Here is a 22976-nt window from a genome sequence, read left to right on the forward strand (position 1 = left end):
AACAGCTGTCGATACTTTTGTGGTCCTTGAAGTCATGAAAGAGGCTAGGGTCCCTGGGGAGAGAGAAGGAAAGCAAGAGGCAACAAGGGCAGAGAGGAGACTCCTGACAGGAGAAAAGAGAGATGAGAAACACAGGAAGTGTCATGAAAACCAAAGAAGGAGTTACAGAAGGGCAGGATGATTCAAGGCGCTAAAGGCTGTCAGGATCACGTAGTGTTTGGCCATTAGAAGTTGGGGGCCCCTTCTCACAGGGAGAGTGGAGCAGAAGGTAGCAGTGGCTTGTGAAACAAAAGATGAAGATTTAAGAAAGCTAGTACAGGCTTTCAAGTAATGAGGGAAAGAAAAACAGTGGGTAAAGGGAAGTCTTTGTTTTCTGAAGGTTGAAGAAATGTATCAGTCAGCAACCGCTGCATAACAAATAATTCCAAACTCAATAAGTTAAATAAAACCAATTGTTTTTTTCTTGCAAGCCTCTGGGTTGGCTGGGGGTCACCTAATCTAAATAGGACAGCTGAGGCGGCTCTGCTCCTTGTGTCTAATGAAGGCAGAAATGCAAAAGAACAACTGGGGACATACAAGGCTTCTTGAGGCCTAATATCAGAACTGGTATAATGACATTTTCACTTCATTCTATTGAACCCAAAATCAAGAGCTGAGAAATATATTCCACCTGTTGCTAGGAAGAAATGCAAAGCAATATGGTAAAGGATGCAAATACAAAAAGGGTAAAAAATTGGGGCCATCATGCCTTCTATGATGGGAGACAAGCAGAGGTGGAGATGGAAAGAAAGAAGGCATTGGAAAGGGAGAGACTGGACAAAATTCAGTGAACACTGGGAGAAGTGTGACAGGTACTGAATTTGCATAAGAACTAGATTCATGTTCCTGCTTGACCAATGACCAACAGTGCAGCCTTGGGTCAGTCATTGGGTCTGGAACTCCATTTCATTCCCTGTGAAGAGGAAATGATCACCCTTACATCATGGTGTGAAAATTAAATGAGGTAATACAAAAAGTGCTTTGCCATGAAGTGCAAAACCATGTACAATGACACAGTAAGTTTCCAGGAGGGGTGGGAGGTTGTCATGGGACAGCAGGAACACAATGGCTACTCTCAAAGACTGAAGGGCATTCATGTGGAAGAGGATGAGAAACAAAGAGGTCTGTGTTACAGACCAAAGGCTAATGATGGAAAGGGGGGGGGGGGGGAGTTATGTCACAAAAAATAACATTTTAATAATGAGTAGAGTTCAAATGTGGCTTTAGGAGGTGGTGATTTCTTCATCACTGGAGGTGTGGGTGCATGGCAGAAGCGCCGGGCTGACCTGTTATCTTTAGAGGATGGTGGAAGGGGACCTGTGCAGCCCATTCATGGGTCATTGGATTGATCAGTGTTTCTTACCCAAGGGCAGTCCCCCATGGCACACCCCATTGTGGGCGTTTGTTGTCCAAATTTCTAGATGATTCAAGTGGCATTTGGTGCAGGTGGGCCAGGGGTACTAAATCCCCTGACAATGCTCAAGATAGTCCTAAACAATGGAAAATGATCACACTCAATATGGCATCAGTGCCCCTGTTGATAATCACTGGATAAGGTGATTTCTGAGTTCCAACCTTGAGGGACCAAATAAACACATGTCCCATTTTTAGCAAATGTAACCTGGCAAGCCCCCCAGCCTATTTTGCCACAATGCCTCACTGTTCTAGCTGAAAAAGTATTTGACTTCAGAAGAATTTTAGATATGCTTAAACAAGCACAGTCACAATGGCAAAAAAATTTATAATCCCTTTCAATAGTAAAATTATCCTCAAAGTTTTCTAAAACAGTCATAAATACACATGCTTGTGTAAAGGATTATGAAAAGATGGTCAGGTACATAAATCATTGATTATTCTAGCATGTAAAGAGAGCCAACCACCTTGCTTGGAGACATCACATTAACTATATAGTTAATGTGCCAGCTGAAATAAACAGTACACATTTAATTTACTACGACTTTGTTTGTCCCTTAGAACATAAAAGTCTCTTTGGAGATGTCTGTTTTCTTAAAAAAAAAAAATAAATAAAAGTCTAGGAAGTTTGAACTAGAACCTTCTTTCCCAGTGTTCACATTTCCTCAGTTTGGGCGCTTGGATCAAATTCAGTAAATATTTGCTTCTGCTGTTGATGGTGCTTCTGTCACTGAGGCATTTTAATTTTATCTTTAAAAAATTTTTTTTAGTTTATTTTTGAGAGACAGAGACAGAGAGAGACAGCATGAGCAGGGGAGGGGCAGGGAGAGGGAGGGAGAGAGACAGAAAGAGAGAGAGAGGATCCCAAGCAGGCTCTGCACTGTCAGCACAGAGCTTGATGCAGGACTCAACTCACAAACCTCGAGATCATGACCTGAGCAGAAACCAAGAGTCAGATGCTTAACCGACTGAGCCACCCAGGAGCCCCATTGAGGCATTTTTAGAGAATGGTCTGACCGTGCATTCTGTGTCACCCTCCTGGTCCACCCAAACCACTACTGGGCCATTTACAACGACTTTGTTGGAGACGTTCCCAGAACGAATAGTCTGGGCAGAGGCCCATGATAGCATCTGATTCTGGACAATTCCCACAGATCAAATAGGCAGGAAGAACTGAAGTTTGTCTGTCACGTTGGTAGCAACCTTAGCCAAGAAAGGTGGAGCCTCCCTACACTGTATTCATCCTATAATATATATCCATTAATTAGGGAATTGTTTGGGCATGATTATAGTAGTTTGAGTGGTGTCTTTCCTCAGCATGTTTAATTATTATTATTTTTTCTTTAGAAAGAAAGCGAGTGAGCAGGGGAGGGGCAGAAGAGGAGGAAGAGAGAATCTTAAGCAGACTCCAGGCCCGATGTGGTGCTCGATCTGATGAACTGGGAGATCTTGACCTGAGCCAAAATCAAGAGTGGGACCTTAACCAACTGAGCCACCCAGGGACCCCAACTTTGGCTTTTTTTATAAAAGAAAACACTTCTTTCCACCTAACACCCCAACAAGCATATGGGTTCTCCATTAGATGACACTAAAGTGTATAATTTAAATTTTTTTTTTCAACGTTTATTTATTTTTGCGACAGAGAGAGACAGAGCATGAACGGGGGAGGGGCAGAGAGAGAGGGAGATACAGAATTGGAAACAGGCTCCAGGCTCCGAGCCATCAGCCCAGAGCCTGACGCGGGGCTCGAACTCCCGGACTGCGAGATCGTGACCTGGCTGAAGTCGGACGCTTAACCGACTGCGCCACCCAGGCGCCCCTAAAGTGTATAATTTCAGCCGAAACAGTGTCCTTTAATAAGGCTACTTCAGTGTCAGAATGAACCAGGTATGGCAAAATTTGTCAACAGAAACACTTGTATCTGAAAGTATAGTTATTTGCATTTTTAACATTACTTTTCTTCTGTTCTTCTGGATGCTTTCCAAAATATTTCCTTGTTAAGCATGGAGTATTTTTCAAGAACCTAAACCAATACAACCTTCTGGATCCACTGAGGTCAGCTGATAGTTCCCTGAGAAGCGTAATACCAGACATCTGGGTAGAGAACTGGAGTCACGTGTGCTTATTTTTGTCAGACCACTAGTTCTTCTCGACGTACCTCTCTTTCATTTATCCTCATGGATATTTACGTCTGACTCCCGGCTGGACTATAAGCTCCATGAGGGCAGGGTGTGTTTCTGGGTTTGCTCAACAGAGTGCCAGGCACACAGTAAGCTCTCAGAAATATTGGTCAGTGGGATGAGGAGTCATGGAGTGTTCAGATAAAGAGCCAGGAGAACTACCACTGGTTATCATCACGGATGAAACCAAGTTGGCCAGAGGTTGTGGTATGCTACACAGGAGCCTCACTGCTCATGGGCTTAACATTCTTGAGATTTAATGACATCAGGCACCCATAGTACCTTTGCATCTTCTAGCATAACTCTTGCTTTCTTTTTCTGAAACTCTGGAAATGGGCACATTGGACTCTACAAGGTACTTCATGCTGCTCAGACCCCACCCCCACCTCCACTCATTAGGAAGAGCCGTGTTCTCTGCAGGCAAACAGCCTCCTTACTCCACCTCATGCCCTGGGGATACATCCCAGGCTGAGCACCTTTAGGTGTGGGTGTCAGCAGTGGGATGGACCACAGCTTCTCCTGGTTCAACTTGGCCTGGACTCCAATTTCTGAAAACTGAAACTTGCAGAAACACAACTGCCTTCATATCTAGAGTGGCTGGGAGGGAGTTGGGGGAAGAGTTATTCCAGAAAAGTCCTGGCTCATGTCCTTCTGAAAGACATGTGCTTTCCCTAACAAATTGCTTTGTGCTATACTCAACAAAGCCTGCATGGATTCCCCTTATATCTTTCTCCTCCCCGAAAAGCTATATGGGTTTAGAAATAACATTCAGGAAAATGAGAAATACTCATGTACCTTAGTGTCACTAAAGATAGAATTCATGTTTATAAAGAAAAGTGTTGGCACAGAAATAAAGCAGACCAAACTGAAAAGATCTGGCAGACAATGGAAGTCAGGCGAGGTTTGCAGGAACAGTAACTTGCTGGGTTACAGTCATCCTTATGGAAATGAAAGCTGTAACTCTATGTGGTAAATTAAAATAAAAAATGATGACATATGGGTAGACATGTATACTTGCTAGTCTTTTGAGTTATTTCTACCACCACAAAGGAAACACAAGCTTGATGGTCCCTCTGGTAAAAACAGATAATATTTCACTGCTTTTCCATTGTGCATAATCATTACAAATCACGAAAATTCCTTGAATGTGTTGCATACTGAAACTTCACTCGAATGTATCATAAAAGTTTTTTTCATTGTTTTTTTTAAATATTTTTGAGAGTGAGTGAGTGGGGGAGGGGCAGACAGAGAGGGACACGAGGATCAGAAGTGGGTTCTGCGCTGACAGCAGAGAGCCCAATGTGGGGCTCGAACTCAAACTGTGAGATCATGACCTGAGCCTAAGTCAGCTTAACTGACTGAGCCACCCAGGTGCCCCTCATAATTTTTTTTTAATTTTGTAGAGTGAGTTATTATAAAAAATGATCATAAAGTAAATGCTCAGGCTTCAGGGGAAGCTCATCAGGCAGTACCCGGGATGGATGTTTCGGAGGTACAGGGTGGGAGCCAGGGTCTGAACTGAACCGGAGCCTGAAGCCACCTAGTGGACCAATTCTAGCACAGGTCAGAGCTGAACACCAGAACCAAAAAAGAAATCAGAAATAACAAATGCAAACACATCCAGATGCTACAGTGATGGTGAACAAGATTTGACTCTATCCCCAAAGGTTGCTTTGAGAGGATCTTTCTCAGGTACTCCTCATCTCCATCAAGTCTTTAAAAAAGTCCTTGGTGGAAGAACATGCACTGCTCTAGCACAATACCTTAGGGGCTTATCCCCAAGGAAAAGATGGATAATGGTATTATGGGGTGGCTATTTGTATCAAATATATTAGTGAAAATGTTTAAAATGACTGTGGGAATTTGATGCTTAAAGCCAAAACATTACAGAAAATACAAAAATGGAGATGTGAATATATTAATTTACCTCTATTTTTCGTCCTCAAAATCATTAAAATGAAAGTAAAGGATTTTTGTTTTATTTTGAATATAAACTTACAGGACAAAGAGAATGGAGAAATCAACAGCAACATTTTAGGAGGTGTGCCTATGAAAGCGAGGCTCTAAAGGCTGCTGCTCTGCATGATGCCATGTGCTCTGTTCTACACTGTTCCAGAATATCTGGTGAAGAACCCTAGTTTATTAGGGTTTCAACCCAAACCTCAAAACTTTCTCTAGTAGTGTAACAAGGATCATGAAACAATGCCTTCCAATTTCTAAGGGACAATGATTCCCAATCTACGATTCTATACCTAACCAAACTATCAATTAAATGTGAGGAATAAAGATATTGGCAGGTACTCAGAGTATCAAAACTGCTCCACACCCAAAGTCTTATCTGACTGTCATCCTGCTACCATGTACCCATTCTCTGTATCCTTTCTCAGGAATCTTCTGAAAAACATGCCCCACCAAATAGAGAAAGACATGGGTCCCTGGAAACAGGGGATTCCCAGGACAGTTGTGAAGGGTGGGCCCCAAAAGATACCTGTGCAGCATGTCTAGTGAGCAATCAGTCCAGACTGGAGGTGGACAGAAGGCTCTAGGAGGGATTTCTTCAAAAAGAATTTTTTTAGGATACCCAATATGCCTGACTGTATTGAGAGAAGGTTATATAACTGGGAGACAAGTTTGGCTATAGATTAGTACTAAAATAGAAAACCAAACCAAAAAAAAAAAAAAAAAAAAAAAGGCAATTTTTGAGTTCAGGAAAATAAATTCAATAAAGAAAGGAAAAGGAATCCTAGTACACATGACAAACTGTGATTAGCATTTACAGAGTCATAATGACAAACAGTGAATATTGATGCAACCAAAACAAAAGTGTAACAGTGTGGAGCATGGAGAGAGGGGAGTGAGGTGAAAGAAAGCTCTTCCATTATGGAAATTCAAAAGACAATGGCTCAGGGGAGTACGGGTGGCTCAGTTGGTTAAGCATCAGACTTTGGCTCAGCTCATGATCTCACGAGTTCATGAGTTTGAGCCCCACATCTGGCTCTCTGCTGTCAGTGCAAATTTGGCTTCGGATCCTCTGTCTCCTTCTCTCTGCCCCTCCCCTGCTTTCTCTCTCTAAAAATAAACATCTTAATTCGAAGTAAGGTTTATAGAGCTATCTATCAATTCAAAGTAAGGTTTATAGAGCTATTTATCATTTAAAATATGTAGGTATAATTTTACTAAAAAATGACTAAATTGACAATAATGGAAGTCCTTGAATTTATTACTGTAACATACATGTTAAAATCAGCCAACATGTCAAATGTGAGCTTACACTAGAAACAAAACTGAAAATGGGGGGAAGGGAGGCACAATCCTGACGCTTCTTGATTAGGCCCTTGCAACATTGTGAACTAGTATTTAAGAAATCATTTCATCTCCCAGACTCTCCTGTTTCCAGATTTATAGAAAGTGTGCTACAGTGGATGAAATCTGAGTTCCTTTGAAATCTGTCTATTTAAATGCAGTTCAATGTACACGGTAAATATATTTATAGACCAACTTCCACATACTTTAATGTAGGGTATTCCATTTTAAATGGGCCTCATTTTCAACTGGTACTTACTAGTGGGGTTTGTTTTACTTGGAGACAGGATCTTCAAAACTCAGCCTAAATGATAGAAAAGTTCTGTACTTTTTGTATTAAGTAGGTCCATTGGATTTTTAATGGTCAACAGTAATTGTATTAAAAATATCAATGAGTCTAGGGGCACCTGGCTCAGTCGGTAAAGCATGTGACTCTTGATCCCGGGGTCATGAGTTCAAGCCCCACATGGAGTGTGGAGCCTACTTAAAAAAAAAAAAAAAGGAATAAAAAAATCATAACTTTAAGATACATGACAAATGCTGATACAAGAAAAGATAGGCCTACCTGGTCAACAGATAAGAGAAAATTTGATCAGACCCAACAGTTTGCTCTATCCTTGCAAAATGAATCATAGTATGTATGATGACTCAGGCCATGGAACAGGTATGTCACTTTTCTGTGCTGGGAGGCAAATATAATAGACTCAATTCTATGCTCTTAAGAGAAGGAAATCAGGCTGTCTCTGTATGACATCCAGCTATGACCAAACCTCACCCAAGTTAACTTTTGATTGATTGATGTATAGCCCAGCTAGGTGTTAACTCTAGATTTTCCATTACCTTTTGGAAACAGGCAGAAAAAATTATTGCAGGTTGAGGGTATTTACAAAATGGTCTGGCTGATTCACATGTATCAGTAATCTGAAAAACGAACAAACAGAACCAAGCAAAGCTACAGGTTATAACCTTCCCCCCCCCCTAAATTAAAATCAGAGATGTGAGATTTCAAACTGCTTTTGACTTACCCACCCTAAACCTAAGGGCTTTAAAAGATGTGAACATGAATCAGTTCGATTTGTCATCTTCAAATCTGGGGATCTAGCCATAGAAAAGGCCTTAGGTATCATTATACTACATGAAATGGCCTTACATCCAATACAGTAAGGCATGTATTATAAAATACACACTTACACTCACTTGATGGTTTATGTCAGTGGCTTTCAGCTGGGGGTGACTTTGCCCCCTAAGGAACATTTTTGGCTGTCTTCTGGATGAGGAGTTGCTACTGACATCTAGTGGGTGGAGACAAGGGATGCAGCTAAATGTTCCACAATGCAGAGGACAACCCTCACAGCAGAGTCATCTGGCTCAAAATACCAATCGTGCCAAGGTTTAGGGAACCTGATTTTCTGGTGTGATAAAAATTAAAGACAAAAATCTGGCAAAGCTAGTAAACTGCTCTAAAATCTCAATAAAAGGTTTTTGGGTACATCATTCAGTTAGGATTCTGAAAAACTCACAGCTTTAAACTTGTGCTTGGAGGTAAAGATATACGGTCAACTCTGGAAAATAAACATTATGCATTCAGTCTGCTACTGGACAAATTTCTTAACTTCTCAAAATATAATTTTATTATTTTTGACAGCTAAAATTTAATTTCTTCTATTTTAAAAAAGTGTCCAAAGCAAATTACACTGTCTCCATTTGGGATGGAGAGCGTTTAGCATGTAGGTGCTCAGGAGTTGAGTAAATGGTAGCAATACATCTACATGTTGGCCTGAAATAACAGATCCCTAGTTCCACACTCAGTAGGTTATAAACGTGGCCTGAGCTGTAACTCAGTCCCTTCTTGGGGTGACTGAGGTAGCCATCCATAACCCGTTAGCACACTTCCTTCACTGTGTCAGCACAATGAGCCACAGCATAACTGGAAGACCAATCTGCTCAACTACAGAGAAGTTAGAAAACCCACAAAGGTTCTGGCCCAAAGAGCCTCCTCTACTAACCAGAACAGAGTCACCCAGGTTAGAGCAGCTAGTTATCTTTTCCCAATAGGAAAGGTATCACAGGCTAAGGAGAATGAAGAAATTTGACAAAGGGTAACAGAGTAAATTAAATGGATTGGCTGTAAGTCTCTCTTAGAAGTGGGCATAATCAGAGCTGACTTGGTAATGGTCCTGAGAGGCTCTCTGGTTGGCCTCTGAAACAGTGCTGGTCTGGCAGTAAGCATGAATGTTCTTCCAGGAACCCAGTATGTGGGGCGCATGGGTGGCTCAGCTGGTTAAGCAGCCGGCTTTGCTCAGGTCATGATCTCACAGTTTGTGGGTTTGAGCCCCGTGTCAGGCTCTGTGCTGACAGCTCAGAGCCTGGAGCCTGCTTCAGATTCTGTGTCTCCCTCTCTCTCTGTCCCTCCCCTGCTTGTGCTCTGTTTCTCTCTGTCTCTCAAAAATAAATAAACATTAAAAAAAAACAAAAACAAAAACCAGCGTGTGCCCTTGAAAGCAAATGTAAAAAAGATGTGTAAGGAAAGGAAAATTTTCCCTTCTTCCCTTCTAGATTCTTTGGCTGGCCTAAAAATTAAATTGATATAAGATAACTTATCAGGAGAAAAAAACAAATTTAATTCCATATATACATAAGCCATACAAATATGAGACTCAAAAGAAGTGACCAGGCAGGCAGCCTTTATACCTTTTAAAAAACCCAGAAACAATTATTTGTGAAGAATTGATGAAGGAATTTGGGCTTGGGGTGGCAAATTAATGAAGAAGTAACGAAGCTGTTTTTACAGGCTTCTCAGTCCTGAATCCCATCTCCAGTGATGAGAATGCTTTTACCCACCTGGTGCCGAGAGGGTGCCCTTCACACGGAAGTTTATTTCCTGCTTCCAGGGGGACAAAGGAGTGTCCTTCTTACAATGGCTATTTCTTAAATAATTTTAATTCAACATAATCCATATGCCAAAGTGGCTTATTTTTTGGAGTGGCATATTTTGCTTCCCTTCAGTCCCACCTTTGAAACTGCAAAAAGCTTCATAATCCAGAAGCTGAGTTGGTAGATTATTTTACTGCTTCATGGAATTAATCTCTTAGTCTTAAAAACAGCTCAGTTCAGTTAAATGGTTGTATCTAATATTAGGAGGTTGTGATGTAACTGGGCTCCCACAATAGGGCCTATAATGTGTGAGAAATCAACTATTTATTAAGGCATTTCTATGGAAACAAAAGAAAAACAAAGTCACCCAAAGGTTAATGATTACAACAAATTATAAACCAGCTTCTAAGCCCAGGGGCAGCCAGTCAAGAAAATTTCTAGATGTCAGAGTCAAAGCATCTTTTGCAGTTTGAATGTCCCTGACATCATCAGGTGTTCAAGTAAACTTTCTGAGTGGCACATAGAGCAGCAGGCATGATTGCTGAAACACGAGTTATTGTGGCCATTTCTCCAAAATTTTATATTAAGTCATTCGCATTCAGTTTATAAGGCTTTGGGGGAAAGGTTAGTTTTGTTCTTAGTGATTCCAAGTCAAAACTGGGAGAAAATTGGAAAGGTTTATTTGCAGAGCTATAGCCAAATATTGAAGGAAACTATAACTCAGGATCCAGTAACTTTAACAGGTGGAAAACAAAACCTCAAAGCTAATTAACAGCAATAGAATCTGATATTCATAAAGTTTCTTTTTTAAGTTTATTTATTTACTTTGAGAGAGACAGACACAGAGTGAGTGAGGGAGGGGCAGAGAGCAAGGGAGAGAGAGAGACTCTTAAGTAGGTTCTGCACTGCCAGCTCAGAGACTGATGTGGGGCTTGAATTCACAAAACTGTGAGATCATGACCTGAGCCGAAATCAAGAGTGGGACACTTAACCAACTGAGCCACCCAGGCGCCCCTAGAATCTGATATTTATAAAGGTGTATTACTGAAACATAATTTTTCCACCTACCAAAAATAATCACAGAAAGACTAATTTGTTTGCAAATTAAATCTAGTTTCAATAAAGTTGGCCTATTTACATAAGTGTAGCAAGAATAATAACTGATCATATAGGCTCTTCTAACTCTGCTTTGCTACAATTTTTGGTAAGGAATCTCAGATTGAACTCTTAAAAGCCTCTTGAGGCTAGGAAGCCAAGCCAAGGACTTGCTATCACACTTCACCTGCAATACCTACAAATCTGGGTTAATTCCTCTCTTCTCAAGGTCTCCCAAATATTCTGAGGTTCCTGAGCCTGCCAGGAAGTGACCTTCCACATTCACCTAGTAAGGCTGCTGGGAACCCTGTAAGCAAGGTACCAGGCCAACTTTTCCAAGGGGCTCTATTGTTTATTGGCTCCCTAAAGTCAACCGTAGTTTCTTAAAGCTGTCTGGTCATATCTAAGTCTATGTAGATCTCTCAGATATGACATTCCAGTCAAAGCCTCAGTAACATAACCAATGTTTCCACTTATGCTCATTTTAAGAACAGATTCTTATTGAGCTTACTCAAATAACTGTATTGCCATGAAAATAAGAATACTCACTAACAGTTGTTAAATTCTGGAGGTATGAGGTAGGGAGAAAAAGCAATTGTTTCAATTCTGCTTATAAAGGAATAATTTAACAAACTGCTATAAATCATAGATAAATTAAGAGAAAAGAGAAAAAGGTTTTTCTTAAATCTGGAAAAACCAAACATTTAAAAAAAACAGCAATGTTTCAAACCAAAAAGTCATAAAAAATTATGATCATCCTCCTCAGTTCACTCACTCCCATGTTCATTCAACCCCATGTAATTAATGTTTGTTCTGTGTGAATTCATTTTTTCGGTAGTTCTGGAAATTCTTACCCAGTTCAGTTGGACGACCTTAAAGTTATCAGAAACTTGTATTCCACAATACTTGTTAGAGTCCATTCATGAACCTCCTTGAAGATGAAGCACTTTTACAGGAAAACTTTTACAAAACATCAGAATAAAACAGTAACTGTCTGTAAAGGAGAAAGGACTTAAAAATGGCCATGGTTAAAGATCTGATATAGTTCATTACAATGCAATTGGCAAGAAAATCCGATTATATCTGGGAATACAACATTTTAAGATAATAACTGGAATTACAGTGATAACATTATCCTGGGACATCTGATTTCTAGGAATTTCATATAATTTCTGCAACACTTAAAACAGATACCTATACAGATACAATGTAAAGAAAGCTTGATATTTCTTATTTAACAAAACTTCCCATGTAATTTAGCAATATCACATAAACCAATTCATTTAGCACCTCCCTTTTATAAAGAGAAAAAACAAATCTTTTGAGATGTTCCAGGGACCCTCTGGAAAACTCCAACTTACTTTCCAGGTCAAAAAATTGTGTTTAAAAATCGATTTTGGAAAGTTTGCAAAAAATATCAAAAGGTTTGGACACTTGACTAAATAGGATCACAGATAATACTTAATTATATTTTTAACCAAAGTGACGAAAGATTTTAAAAGCAAATATAGGAGATTACATTGTTTTAAGTAAAATTCAGCTCTTAGCGTTAAGACTCAGTTAAGTAATCAAAGATCTGATAAAGACAACATGAAGCACAGGAAAGTATTTTAGTAAAACACAACATTTTTGCTTTTCAGGGAGATTACTCAAAAGGTAAAAACAAAACAAAACAAAACATTCATAATATCTTATTAAGAGCAGACCAATAGTCCAAGAAAATTTTGCCCTTTCTGCAAATGAAAGAAAATTACATACTCAAACTATTAAAACAAAAAAGCAAGTGTATCATTTTTAAAAACCTTTATAACAATTCAATTTTTAGCCAATGTGACTACAAAACTAACTCCCTCCCTTCCTTCCTTCCATCCTCCCTCCTTCCCTCCCTCCCTCCCTTCCTTCTTTTCCTTCCTTTCTCTTTTTCTTTTCCTAAATGTCTATGTTCTTAGTTTGTCCTTTATTTTTCTCTTTTCATTCTGAAATAACCAGCTTTACTTTAGGACAAAATTTACTTTCTTTTCTCTTAACAAAAATATATCTCCATACCTCATACCTTTTCTTAGCTAAAAACACATCCTAGTTTCCTTGCAATACAGAGTTGTTTTTTATTATTTCTAGTAGTTTTAATTATATATATTATAAGCTTTCTATAGTTACATTCATAGGGTGGTTCTCAAACTCCAAGGTCATTAGGAGAGCTATGAAAACAGAGATTGCTAGGTCCCACGCACAGTATCTGATTCAATAGGTCTCAGCGGACCCCAATAATTTGCCTTTCTAACAAGTCCCCAGGTGATGCTAAAGCAGCTTGTCCAGGGAACCCCCTCTGAGAATCATTCTCTCATGCTTCTGTCTTCCACTAGACTGTGAGCTTCTTGAGATGAGGGAGCATTTCTTACACATCTTATTTCCAGGATCTAGTCAGTGTCCTGTACTCATTCAATCAATCAACAAATACTTACTGAATGCCTATTATGTGCCAGGCACTATTGTAGGCACTGGATTCATCATTTAAAACATTCATATATTTATATACATAAATATATAAATTCATATATATATATGTACACACACATATAAATTCATATACATATATAAACATATATATATATATATATATATATATATATATATATATATGTCTATATATATATATATATATCCCTGCCCTCATAGAGCCTTCCTTCTGGTACTACATAGTAAATTCTCAATAAATGTTGAAAACTGAGTTGTAAAGTTTATAAGGTTGTAAAGAAGGAAATATGGCATTATCATGAATATTTTAATAGTGCTTGTAAATATCCATTTTCTACTTCCTAAGCCTAGTTTTTCCCATTTTATGTTTCTCCCTTCTGATATCCCCCTCAACATCCAACACATGCATCCATAAACCTGGCAGTACACCAGGCTTTGGCATCTTACAAAAATTTTGCTGATTAATTTATAAAATATTAAATGTGGATGACATATTAGTAAAAAACCAATTCTAACATGAATTTAAACATGTATAATTAATATATTGAAGCAACTGGGAGGATGTAAGCAAATCTCAGTATTTTCATATTGATAAATATTTTAAAATAGCTTCACTACTGGTTTTCAAATTCGCCTTAGTTATCTCTAAGGATATCTCTCCTCCCCTCTCTCAATATTTAAGGCATTTCTCAACTGGCTGGTATGATGACTTTGAACTCCCAGTGCACCTAAGCGGGCTGCTGTACAAATAGGGGCATCGGTCAACATTTGGATTCTCCTGTGTAGAGTTCTGAGAGACTCCGTTAGGAGGCCTCATGAGGCCAAGTGGTGTCGTGGAAGGGAAGGGGATGATCGCAGGGGCAAACCTGATTATCTCTGCACAGCCAAGGCAGGTGCGCCTCATGATGTCACATCCAGGCCCGTGGGCCATGGGCTATGCACTCCCTCCCTAACTCTAGGAAAGTGCAAGACATGTACCTTCATCTTTGGACTAATTTCCTGAAAGTTTCTTAGCAAATAAAAGTTGAGAGGTTTCACAAAGAGCAATTTGGAATGCAACTGACCTGACTGGCCATAATTTTACTTTCAAGATTCCCAGTATTCTTAAGGTTTGCAAATAATTTTTTAAAACCTTCCATTGAAAGCCATGAGACACTCTATTAATTGTATGGAGCGAAAAATGGGCAGCATTGGTGAATGGAATTCAAAAAAGGCTAGTTTCAATATTCCAGACTATTTCTTCACTGTTAACATCATAACCAAAGTTGGCAGTGTGAATGACTTCAAGAATCAGTGCTGCCTCAGAACAGTATTTTCCTCCTACTGCTATCCCAAATCAGTGATATAACACCCTAGTCCAACAAAGCATTGTGATTTCTACATATTGGAAGAGTTTTAAAAGAAAATTAAGAATGTTGTCAGGAATATACTTTTATAATGGGGATCACGTATATCAACTTCATTTTTATGATCCTAATTATGATTTAATTAGGATTCAATCCTAATTAAATTCTGATTATTAAAAAGCTTTAGGTATAATAAATGTGAACTTTTGGTGAGCCATACACTGACTTAAAAATGGCCAGGTCATCATTTACTTCCCTGGAGCAGTTTACTAATTATCACCTTCATAATCTGAAGGAATTAATATTTTTTAAAAGGTGTAGAATTCTCTGCTGAGATGTGACCCCAGTGAACCAGCCCCTCTAAAAAAATTGGCTAATGTAAAGCTAAGACAAGGAGAAATTAACCTCAACAGGTGATTAAATTGATCTCATTAAATTATTGCTACCTCATTTAATGTAATAAAAGACCACACCGCTATATTCTGGAAAACAGACAAATCTAAAATAAAAATATTGTCGTTAACATCATTCATATGGTGATAATAAAGTAGCTTCCTTAAATTTTTTTCCAGTTATTCATAAAATCCATCCTTATTTTCTGAGTTAACAAGGCTAGAGTTTTAAAAGTGCAATGAAAGTTCTTGAGGCTTCACTCCAGTCTAGACAGGACTTCTTAGCGGTTCCCGAGACACAGCTTTTTGCTTTGGTGCTGATCTTCACCGGGAGGTATGGGTCTCAACACACCGTCTGGCGTTCAAGAATAACTCAACGTCAGGAAAGTTTCACTTCAAATACGTGGGTATTTGTTAAAGTCATATAGGTTATAAGATCAAAATAATGCCTAAATTCAAAAGGAACACTCATGTTTATTTTACCTTAAAATTCTCAACTGTTGAAGAACAGACTCCAGAAAACTCACTCTGGTAGTACAGTATCTGCCCTACTGACGAGCGGGTTCACTCAACTCTGAAATCTGTACTTTAAAAGGGCAAACATATGATATACAAATTCTACCTCAATAATGCTGTTACAAAATTTAAAAAGAGACAGGAGTATTATTTGTTGCTATCAAGCACTTGTTCCAAAATATATATAAAACATGAACTTGCAGTTCAGTGAACAGTCACAAAGTAAACCAACATGTGACCCTAACCCAGGTCAATAAATAAAACATTGCCAACAAAGCAGAAGCCTTGCTCTTGGCCCTCCCTATCGCAACCTCGCCTTTCAATCTCAGGACTGCTAACCGCAGCATGTTTTCCTTTCCTTGGTGATCTAGGAATAATAAATCCTAGATACAAGCCCTTTATTGATGATTAAGTGGCAAATATCTCCTATTCTATGGCTTGCCTTTGTACTCTTTCAATGACATCATTTGATGAACAGATGTTCTTAATTTTAACATAGATAAATTAATTCATCTTTTTTATGGTTAGTGCCAATTGTGTCCTTTCCCTAACAACAGGGAATTATTAATTGACCCCCTCAAACACTGTTATTGAATACACATTCTTTAATCAGATCCACATGTATTTTTCTTTGCATTTTTTTCTCTTTTTTTCCTGGTTAATTTTTTTAAAAGATGGAGTGGGTAGGTATTTTTTTTCCAGATTACAAATAAAAAATACACTACTTGAATAAGTAAAGTTAATTCACAACACAGAAAATCAAGATATTTGCATGGAAATTATAGAATAGGAATTCTTTTCACAAAGACCTTTATATTTCCTAAGTTTTCAGGGTAATCAAATCATTGTTATTATCAAAAAAATTTTACTTATTATAATTAACTTCCATTTACCTAGAATCCAAACAAATAACATAGCTAATATTTAAAGATAATACTGTATAGCAATAACTAATGTTCAAAATTATGTGGCTAAGGAATTACAAGATCTCCCAAAGATGACATTACATTAAAAATATCTGTGTTAATATGCAAATAATAAAGCTTTGAAGACTAGTAATTCATTCATTTATGGTAGCTGAGATGACTTTAGTTAGATTATTCAAATAACCAGAGCATTTCCTTTGTCTGACCAATCTCTGCAAATGTGCCTTTACTCTAATAAAAAAGTATACATCCTCTAATTTGCCCTTAGAGCCATCTGTATTAATTATACACATTTGTCCTTTCTAACTGTCCAGCAAGCTTTTGTTTGGTATAGAAGAGCATTGTTGTTTACTCTTTCATATGAATTTAATTTATATATTCAATTTGTGCATGATTATTTGTATTAAACTGCAGATTCTATGGGACTGATTATAAACCAGCACTTTCCATTGAATCTAGCATATAGTAGATACACAAATGTTTGTAAACAACTTGAATGGCAAAAATCTAACTTGCAAAAAGAAAATGGTCTATCTACAACCACAATTTCAAACACCTGATCATTAAAACTCACTATGTATCCTTTCTTCTTAACAACAAGAGACTTAGCTTAATAAGAGACTTTTAAATACTTACTCTCTCTGCTTTCAGGCTCATTTTGTTCACCCACACAAGTTCTTGATGGATTCAGCTGCCACTGTAAAAGGGTACAAACCTTTTATTTTTATGTTTAAGAAGGATTTAATAAACAGCATTTCAGCACCCTGTTGTCAATATCAAAACATTTTTTTTAAATGTAAGGAAAAAAAAAGCATGTTCACACCAACCAGTCCCTATAATGACCCTAAATGACCCTGAATGATATGACTTCTGGGATCAGAATCAATATTCTTAGGGAAGGAATTTTTTTTTTAATATGGAATTTATTGTCCAATTGGTTTCCGTACAACACCCATTGCTCATCCCAACAGGTGCCCTCCTCAATACCCATCACCCACTTCCCCCTCCCTCCCACCCCCCATCAACCCTCAGTTTATTCTCAGTTTTTAAGAGTCTCTTATGGTTTGCCTCCCTCCTTCTCTAACTTTTTTTTCCCTCCCTCTCCCCCATGGTCTTCTGTTAAGTTTCTCAGGATCCACATAAGAGTGAAAACATATGGCATCTGTCTTTCTCTGTATGGCTTATTTCACTTAGCATAACACTCTCCAGTTCATCCATGCTGCTACAAAAGGCCATATTTCATTCTTTCTCATTGCCAAGTAGTATTCCGTTGTGTATATAAACCACAATTTCTTTAACCATTCGTCAGTTGATGGACATTTAGGCTCTTTCCATAATTTAGCTATTGTTGAGAGTGCTGCTATAAACATTGGGGTGCAAGAGCCCCTATGCATCAGCACTCCTGTATCCCTTGGGTAAATTCCTAGCAGTGCTACTGCTGGGTCATAGGGTAGGTCTATTTTTAATATTTTGAGGAACCTCCACACTGTTTTCCAGAGTGGCTGCACCAGTTTGCATTCCCAGGAAGGAAGGAACTTTAAAGATCCTTTACTTTCATTTTAAAGGTAAAGAAACAGAAGACCAGAGAAGTGTAGTGACTTGCCTACTAAGGGCAGCAACAGAATTAGCATCTGAGTTTGCCTGTGCCCAACACTGTAGAGTTTCCACCACACCACATTCCATCTCCAGGTCCTATGGCATCTTATAACAGCCAGAGAAGGCTTAGATATAAAGAGAGAAAGTATGACCAAGATAATCTTGCCTTTTAGTATGGTTATATCACACCATATACCATATCTCCTCTGATTACAGTTTTCCATCTCAACCGTTCAAAAAGAAATAGGGAAGCCTGATTGTTCTCAGATAGTACCGAGAAGCGTGGGGCAGCTAAGAAAAACTGAGTGTAATCAGTACGTCACGGCACAGCCTTTCCCTTCTCACTTGGCTAGAAATCCCCATCATCAGAATTACTAATGACTTGACCAAAAAGGCCTATTAGGGCACTATGTCTAGAAAGGCACAATTCAATGTGCCTTCTGTAAGCATCAATGAGTTCATCAAACTATCATGATCCTTGAGGGGGAACGAGATACAAGACAAACATTTTTCCATGGGTAAAAAAGTCTTTGGAAAGGGAAGACATCTAGAACTGGTTGGTTGCCTATAGAAATGGGATGGTTGGGATTAGCACCAGGAAAAAGAGGACTTACATGGGGTGGAAAATTACATATGAACTTAAAAAAAAAAAAGGCATGTTTCAAAACATATCAAACTACTAAAATCTATTAATTTTGGAAAAGTAAAAACTAATAACACTGAATCTATATTTAAGGATAATCATAAAAAGACTATTTCTAACTTTAGGAAACTTAGGAGCCATTTAGGTGCCTCACAACAGGAGGATGGTTAAATAAGTTATATCTGTAAGTTAGAATATTGTATAACTATTAAACATTATTTTTGAAGAATTCTCGGGGCGCCTGGGTGGCGCAGTCGGTTAAGCGTCCGACTTCAGCCAGGTCACGATCTCGCGCTCCGTGAGTTCGAGCCCCGCATCAGGCTCTGGGCTGATGGCTCGGAGCCTGGAGCCTGTTTCCGATTCTGTGTCTCCCTCTCTCTCTGCCCCTCCCCCGTTCATGCTGTCTCTCTCTGTCCCAAAAATAAAAACGTTAAAAAAAAAAAAAAAATTTAAAAAAAAAAAAAAAAGAATTCTCAATGACACAGAGAATACAGCAACATGTTAACAGTAGTATCTATGAGCTGTAAGAGAATATCTGTTCTTCTTTACATCCTTGGTCCTCTAAAATGAGCATATATTACTTTCAAAATAAATAAATTTAAAATAAGTAATATGACCTAATAGAGAAAAATGTACATGTATTAAATAGAAACAAAACAAAAGCTTCTGAATAAGGACATGGGTCTACACTGGTAAAATCTATTCTTGAAAATACTGTTGCTCAGCCCTAGCCTAGTTTGCAACAATCCCACAGAACAGAATCACTCATCTCAAGGTATATGGTTAACACCTCAAGGAGAAAAGCAAGTTTTCCAAACAAAATTAATTTCAATTTGCTTTAATCTTAAAAAAAAAACCAATTTTTTGGACATTCCTATACTACTCTTGACAATCTAAAAATAAGTATAACCATTATCTACATTCAAATTTAGAATGAATACTAGTTCATGTTAGTCTCTGGTATTTATTAAAAAAAAAAAAAAAAAACCTAGGCATTTAGCTAACCAGGGAGTTTAAGTCATTTACATAATATTGCAAACCAGGCCAGATGAGGGAAAGGAGGAGAAGGAGGAAAAGGAGGAGAGAGTTAACCTTCACCAGAAGGAGCACAGAGAAGAATCGTGTGCATCTGAGTGGGGTACTCCTGTGGGTCTTGGCCCATCTCTGCAGAGGGGCCTCACACCCTCTGTCTTCCCGCCTCCCTCTGCTTCTCTCACCCTATATCTTACATTCTTCTGACCTCTTCATTGTCTTTACAGTGAGAAAGCTACTCAAATCCGCCAGTAAGCAAAATATTTCAGAATTCACTTAATCTGTCTGTCACAATCCTGAAGAGCTAGGTCATTTAATCTTTATGGAGAGAATGTGAAACAACTATTTCCTTCTACTCCTCAGGAGGAATGAAGAGACAGAAAACAAAAACACAAAACCAGAGATTTCTCTTTGACTAGCTGGATGTAAGTTTTTGTTTGCTTTTACAAAAGAGGCACCTTGCTCATCTCTCCTTTCTTTCAGGGCCCTCCTTTTTTTAAAAAATCATGAATTTTAAATAAAACTGGAAATAAAAAAACAAAAATAAATGACAAAAATAAAAAAGGTAAATAGTTATGATACTTCATACACACAAAACCTAGGCAATATGCTGTTATAATTCCAAAATTTTTAATATAAATATATAAGTATATGTATACACATATGTAGACAGTTTATTATTATTATTTTTTAAATGTTTTATTTATTTATTTTGAAAGAGAGAGAGCAGGAAAGGGGCAGAGAGGGAAGAAGAGAGAGAATCCCAAGCAGGCTCACACTGCAAGCACAGAGTCTGATGCAGGGCTCGATTCCACGAACCATGAGATCATGACCTGAACCGAAACCAAGAGTCAGAGGCTTAACCGATTGAGCCAGCCAGGTGCCCTAATAGACACTTTAAAACATATCTTTTTGGTGCCTTATGTGTTCCAGGCACTCTGGACTCAAACAGGAATGTAAATTTGAAATTTATAAATAGTTATATGCCTTTTATATCTACCGCAAATTCTTGTATATAAGTGTTACATTAAATGCCAGAGTTATCATTAAAAATCAACATATGATTCTGGAGAGGGGATCTTTTTGCTATATAGAACACTGGGACAACTGGTAAACTTTGGCTAGAATCTGTGGATGAAATTATCAATGATAATTTCCCAAGTTTTGTGGCGGTATCATGGTTTTGTAGGAGAATCTACCATTTGAGGAAATATGTAATAAACTATTTGAGAGTGATCTGGCTATCATTTTTTTTTTAGTATTTTTTTTTTTTTTTTATTTTTGGGAGAACATGAGCAGGGAAGGTGCAGAGAGAGGGGGACAGAGGATCCGAAGTGGGCTCTGTGCTGACAGTCTGACAGCAGAGAGCCCAATGTGGGGCTCGAACTCACCAACTGCAAGATCATGACCTGAGCCAAAGCTGGACGGTCCACCGACTGAGCCACCCAGGCGCCCCAAGAGTGATCTGGCCACCATGTCAACAAGTTACTCTCAAACGTTTCTGAAAAAAAAAAGTTCTTTGTAGTGGTTTTGTAACTTTTCTGTATGTTTGAGATTGTTTCTAAAAAGTTTTTTAGGGGCGCCTGGCGCTGGGTGGCTCAGTCAGTTGAGTGTCGGACTTCAGGTCAAGTCATGATCTCATGGTTTGTGAATTTGAGCTCCACATTGGGCCCTCTGCCGTCGGCACAGAGCCTGCTTTGGATCTTCTGTCCCCCTCTCTCTCTGCACCTTCCCCTGCTTGCTCTCTTTCTCTCTCAAAAATAAATAAACCAGAAAAAAAAAGTTTTTTAAAAGACTAAATAGTAAAATAAAGTTCTATGTTTTCCATGAAGTATCTCAGTACTTTTTCTGAAACATCAAATATTAAATCCCTTCTATCTTTTCTAATTTTTCCCATGAGAAATGTGTCGTGAGTGCACGTGTGTGTGTGTGTGCGTGTGTGTGTGTGTGTGTGTATTTGTGTGGGTCCCTGTCTTTTGGATAATCCTAAACTATTTTCATCTCTATTTACCACTCCAAACCAGAAGGGTGAGGAAGAGGCGGGTGAGGGATTTTCTTTTGTTAGCCACCAGGTGGCACTAAAGGGTCCACCAATTCAGGATCTGTAAGGTCAATAATGTGCAACTTGTTACGGACATGTCGATTCATAAGACAGAAATCCTAAGCTGAAAATCTGTAATTAGATGAGTAGTTGCACATAAAAATAAACTCAGTGATAATAGTTTGTTGAAAGTCTTTAAAAGCATGGGAATCACTAAAAATATTCAGCAGGGTAGGTAACAATATAATAGAAAGTATACTTGAAAAAAATGTGTATCTACTTACTGTAAATTTGCTAACACCCTCAAGTTCCCCAAATCTCATGTAAGAGATGTCTGCTTTCTTTTTTCCAACATCTACATCTCCTGCATAGATTTGTTTTATGCCTGCACCTTTAATTAAAGGTACACACTCATCACATGGGCACTTTGTGACAAAGATCATACTTCTTTCTTCTGGTTTTATTTCTTGACACCTACAAAAAATTTATAAGTATTAGGAAGGTAGCTTCCACAATGACAGTTATATTTTAGAGAAATCTTCAAATACTAAAACTGAGCTGCTTTTAAAACAAATTTACAGCATTATAAACAATAATGAACTTTATTCTTGCCAAATTAGTGAACATACAAAATATATAAACTCATTAAATGTTAATATACAATCTGAACATGACAATTATTATAATTAAAATTCATTTATTATCCTAAGCAATTAGTAAGATGTTCAGTATTAGATTACAAATAAAAACAGAAAAAGACAGACACTGAAAGAGAGAGGGAGAAAGGGAGGGAGAGCAAGAACAATGGATAAGTAAGAACTTGGTAATACCAGAATGAGGGGCTAGAAACTCTCCTCTTTGAGAGTTTACCATGAGAGATTAGACATTAGCTCATCATGGTAGCCAAAGGATCTAACCCTTATCTAGTATCGACTGGTTATTTAATAAATGCTTACTAAATTGATAAATTAATATTAAAATTCTGCTTTGAGTTATAGTTACTTTATTCCCTCTCTGAGAAAGGATACTTTATTTTAACAAGCGTTTGGCTTTGACAGATTCATACCTCCGCATAAAGTAAGCAAGTAAACCTGTAATGAAGAGC

General features: G+C 38.2%; 1 protein-coding gene across 2 annotated transcripts in view; it reads right to left on the reverse strand.

Moving 5' to 3' along the window:
* Positions 1-11777: 11777 nt before the first annotated feature.
* Positions 11778-22976, reverse strand: part of CDADC1 (cytidine and dCMP deaminase domain containing 1) — a 49558-nt gene continuing 38359 nt past the window's right edge. The window contains exons 8-11 of one of the 2 annotated variants that reach the window (XR_003967734.1): positions 22156-22345; positions 21222-21331; positions 17196-17256; positions 15457-15472 (exon numbers count right to left, since the gene is read on the reverse strand). Coding sequence is in view for 1 of the 2 variants with exons in the window: in XM_030310349.1 (XP_030166209.1) it covers positions 15399-15472; positions 17196-17256; positions 22156-22345 (325 nt within the window). In the remaining variant the exon portion in view is untranslated. Of the gene's footprint in view, positions 15473-17195; positions 17257-21221; positions 21332-22155; positions 22346-22976 lie in introns of both variants that reach the window. The other variant, XM_030310349.1, reaches the window with a different exon arrangement.

This window comes from Lynx canadensis, chromosome A1, assembly GCF_007474595.2.
Source record: "Lynx canadensis isolate LIC74 chromosome A1, mLynCan4.pri.v2, whole genome shotgun sequence".
NCBI lineage: Eukaryota > Metazoa > Chordata > Mammalia > Carnivora > Felidae > Lynx > Lynx canadensis.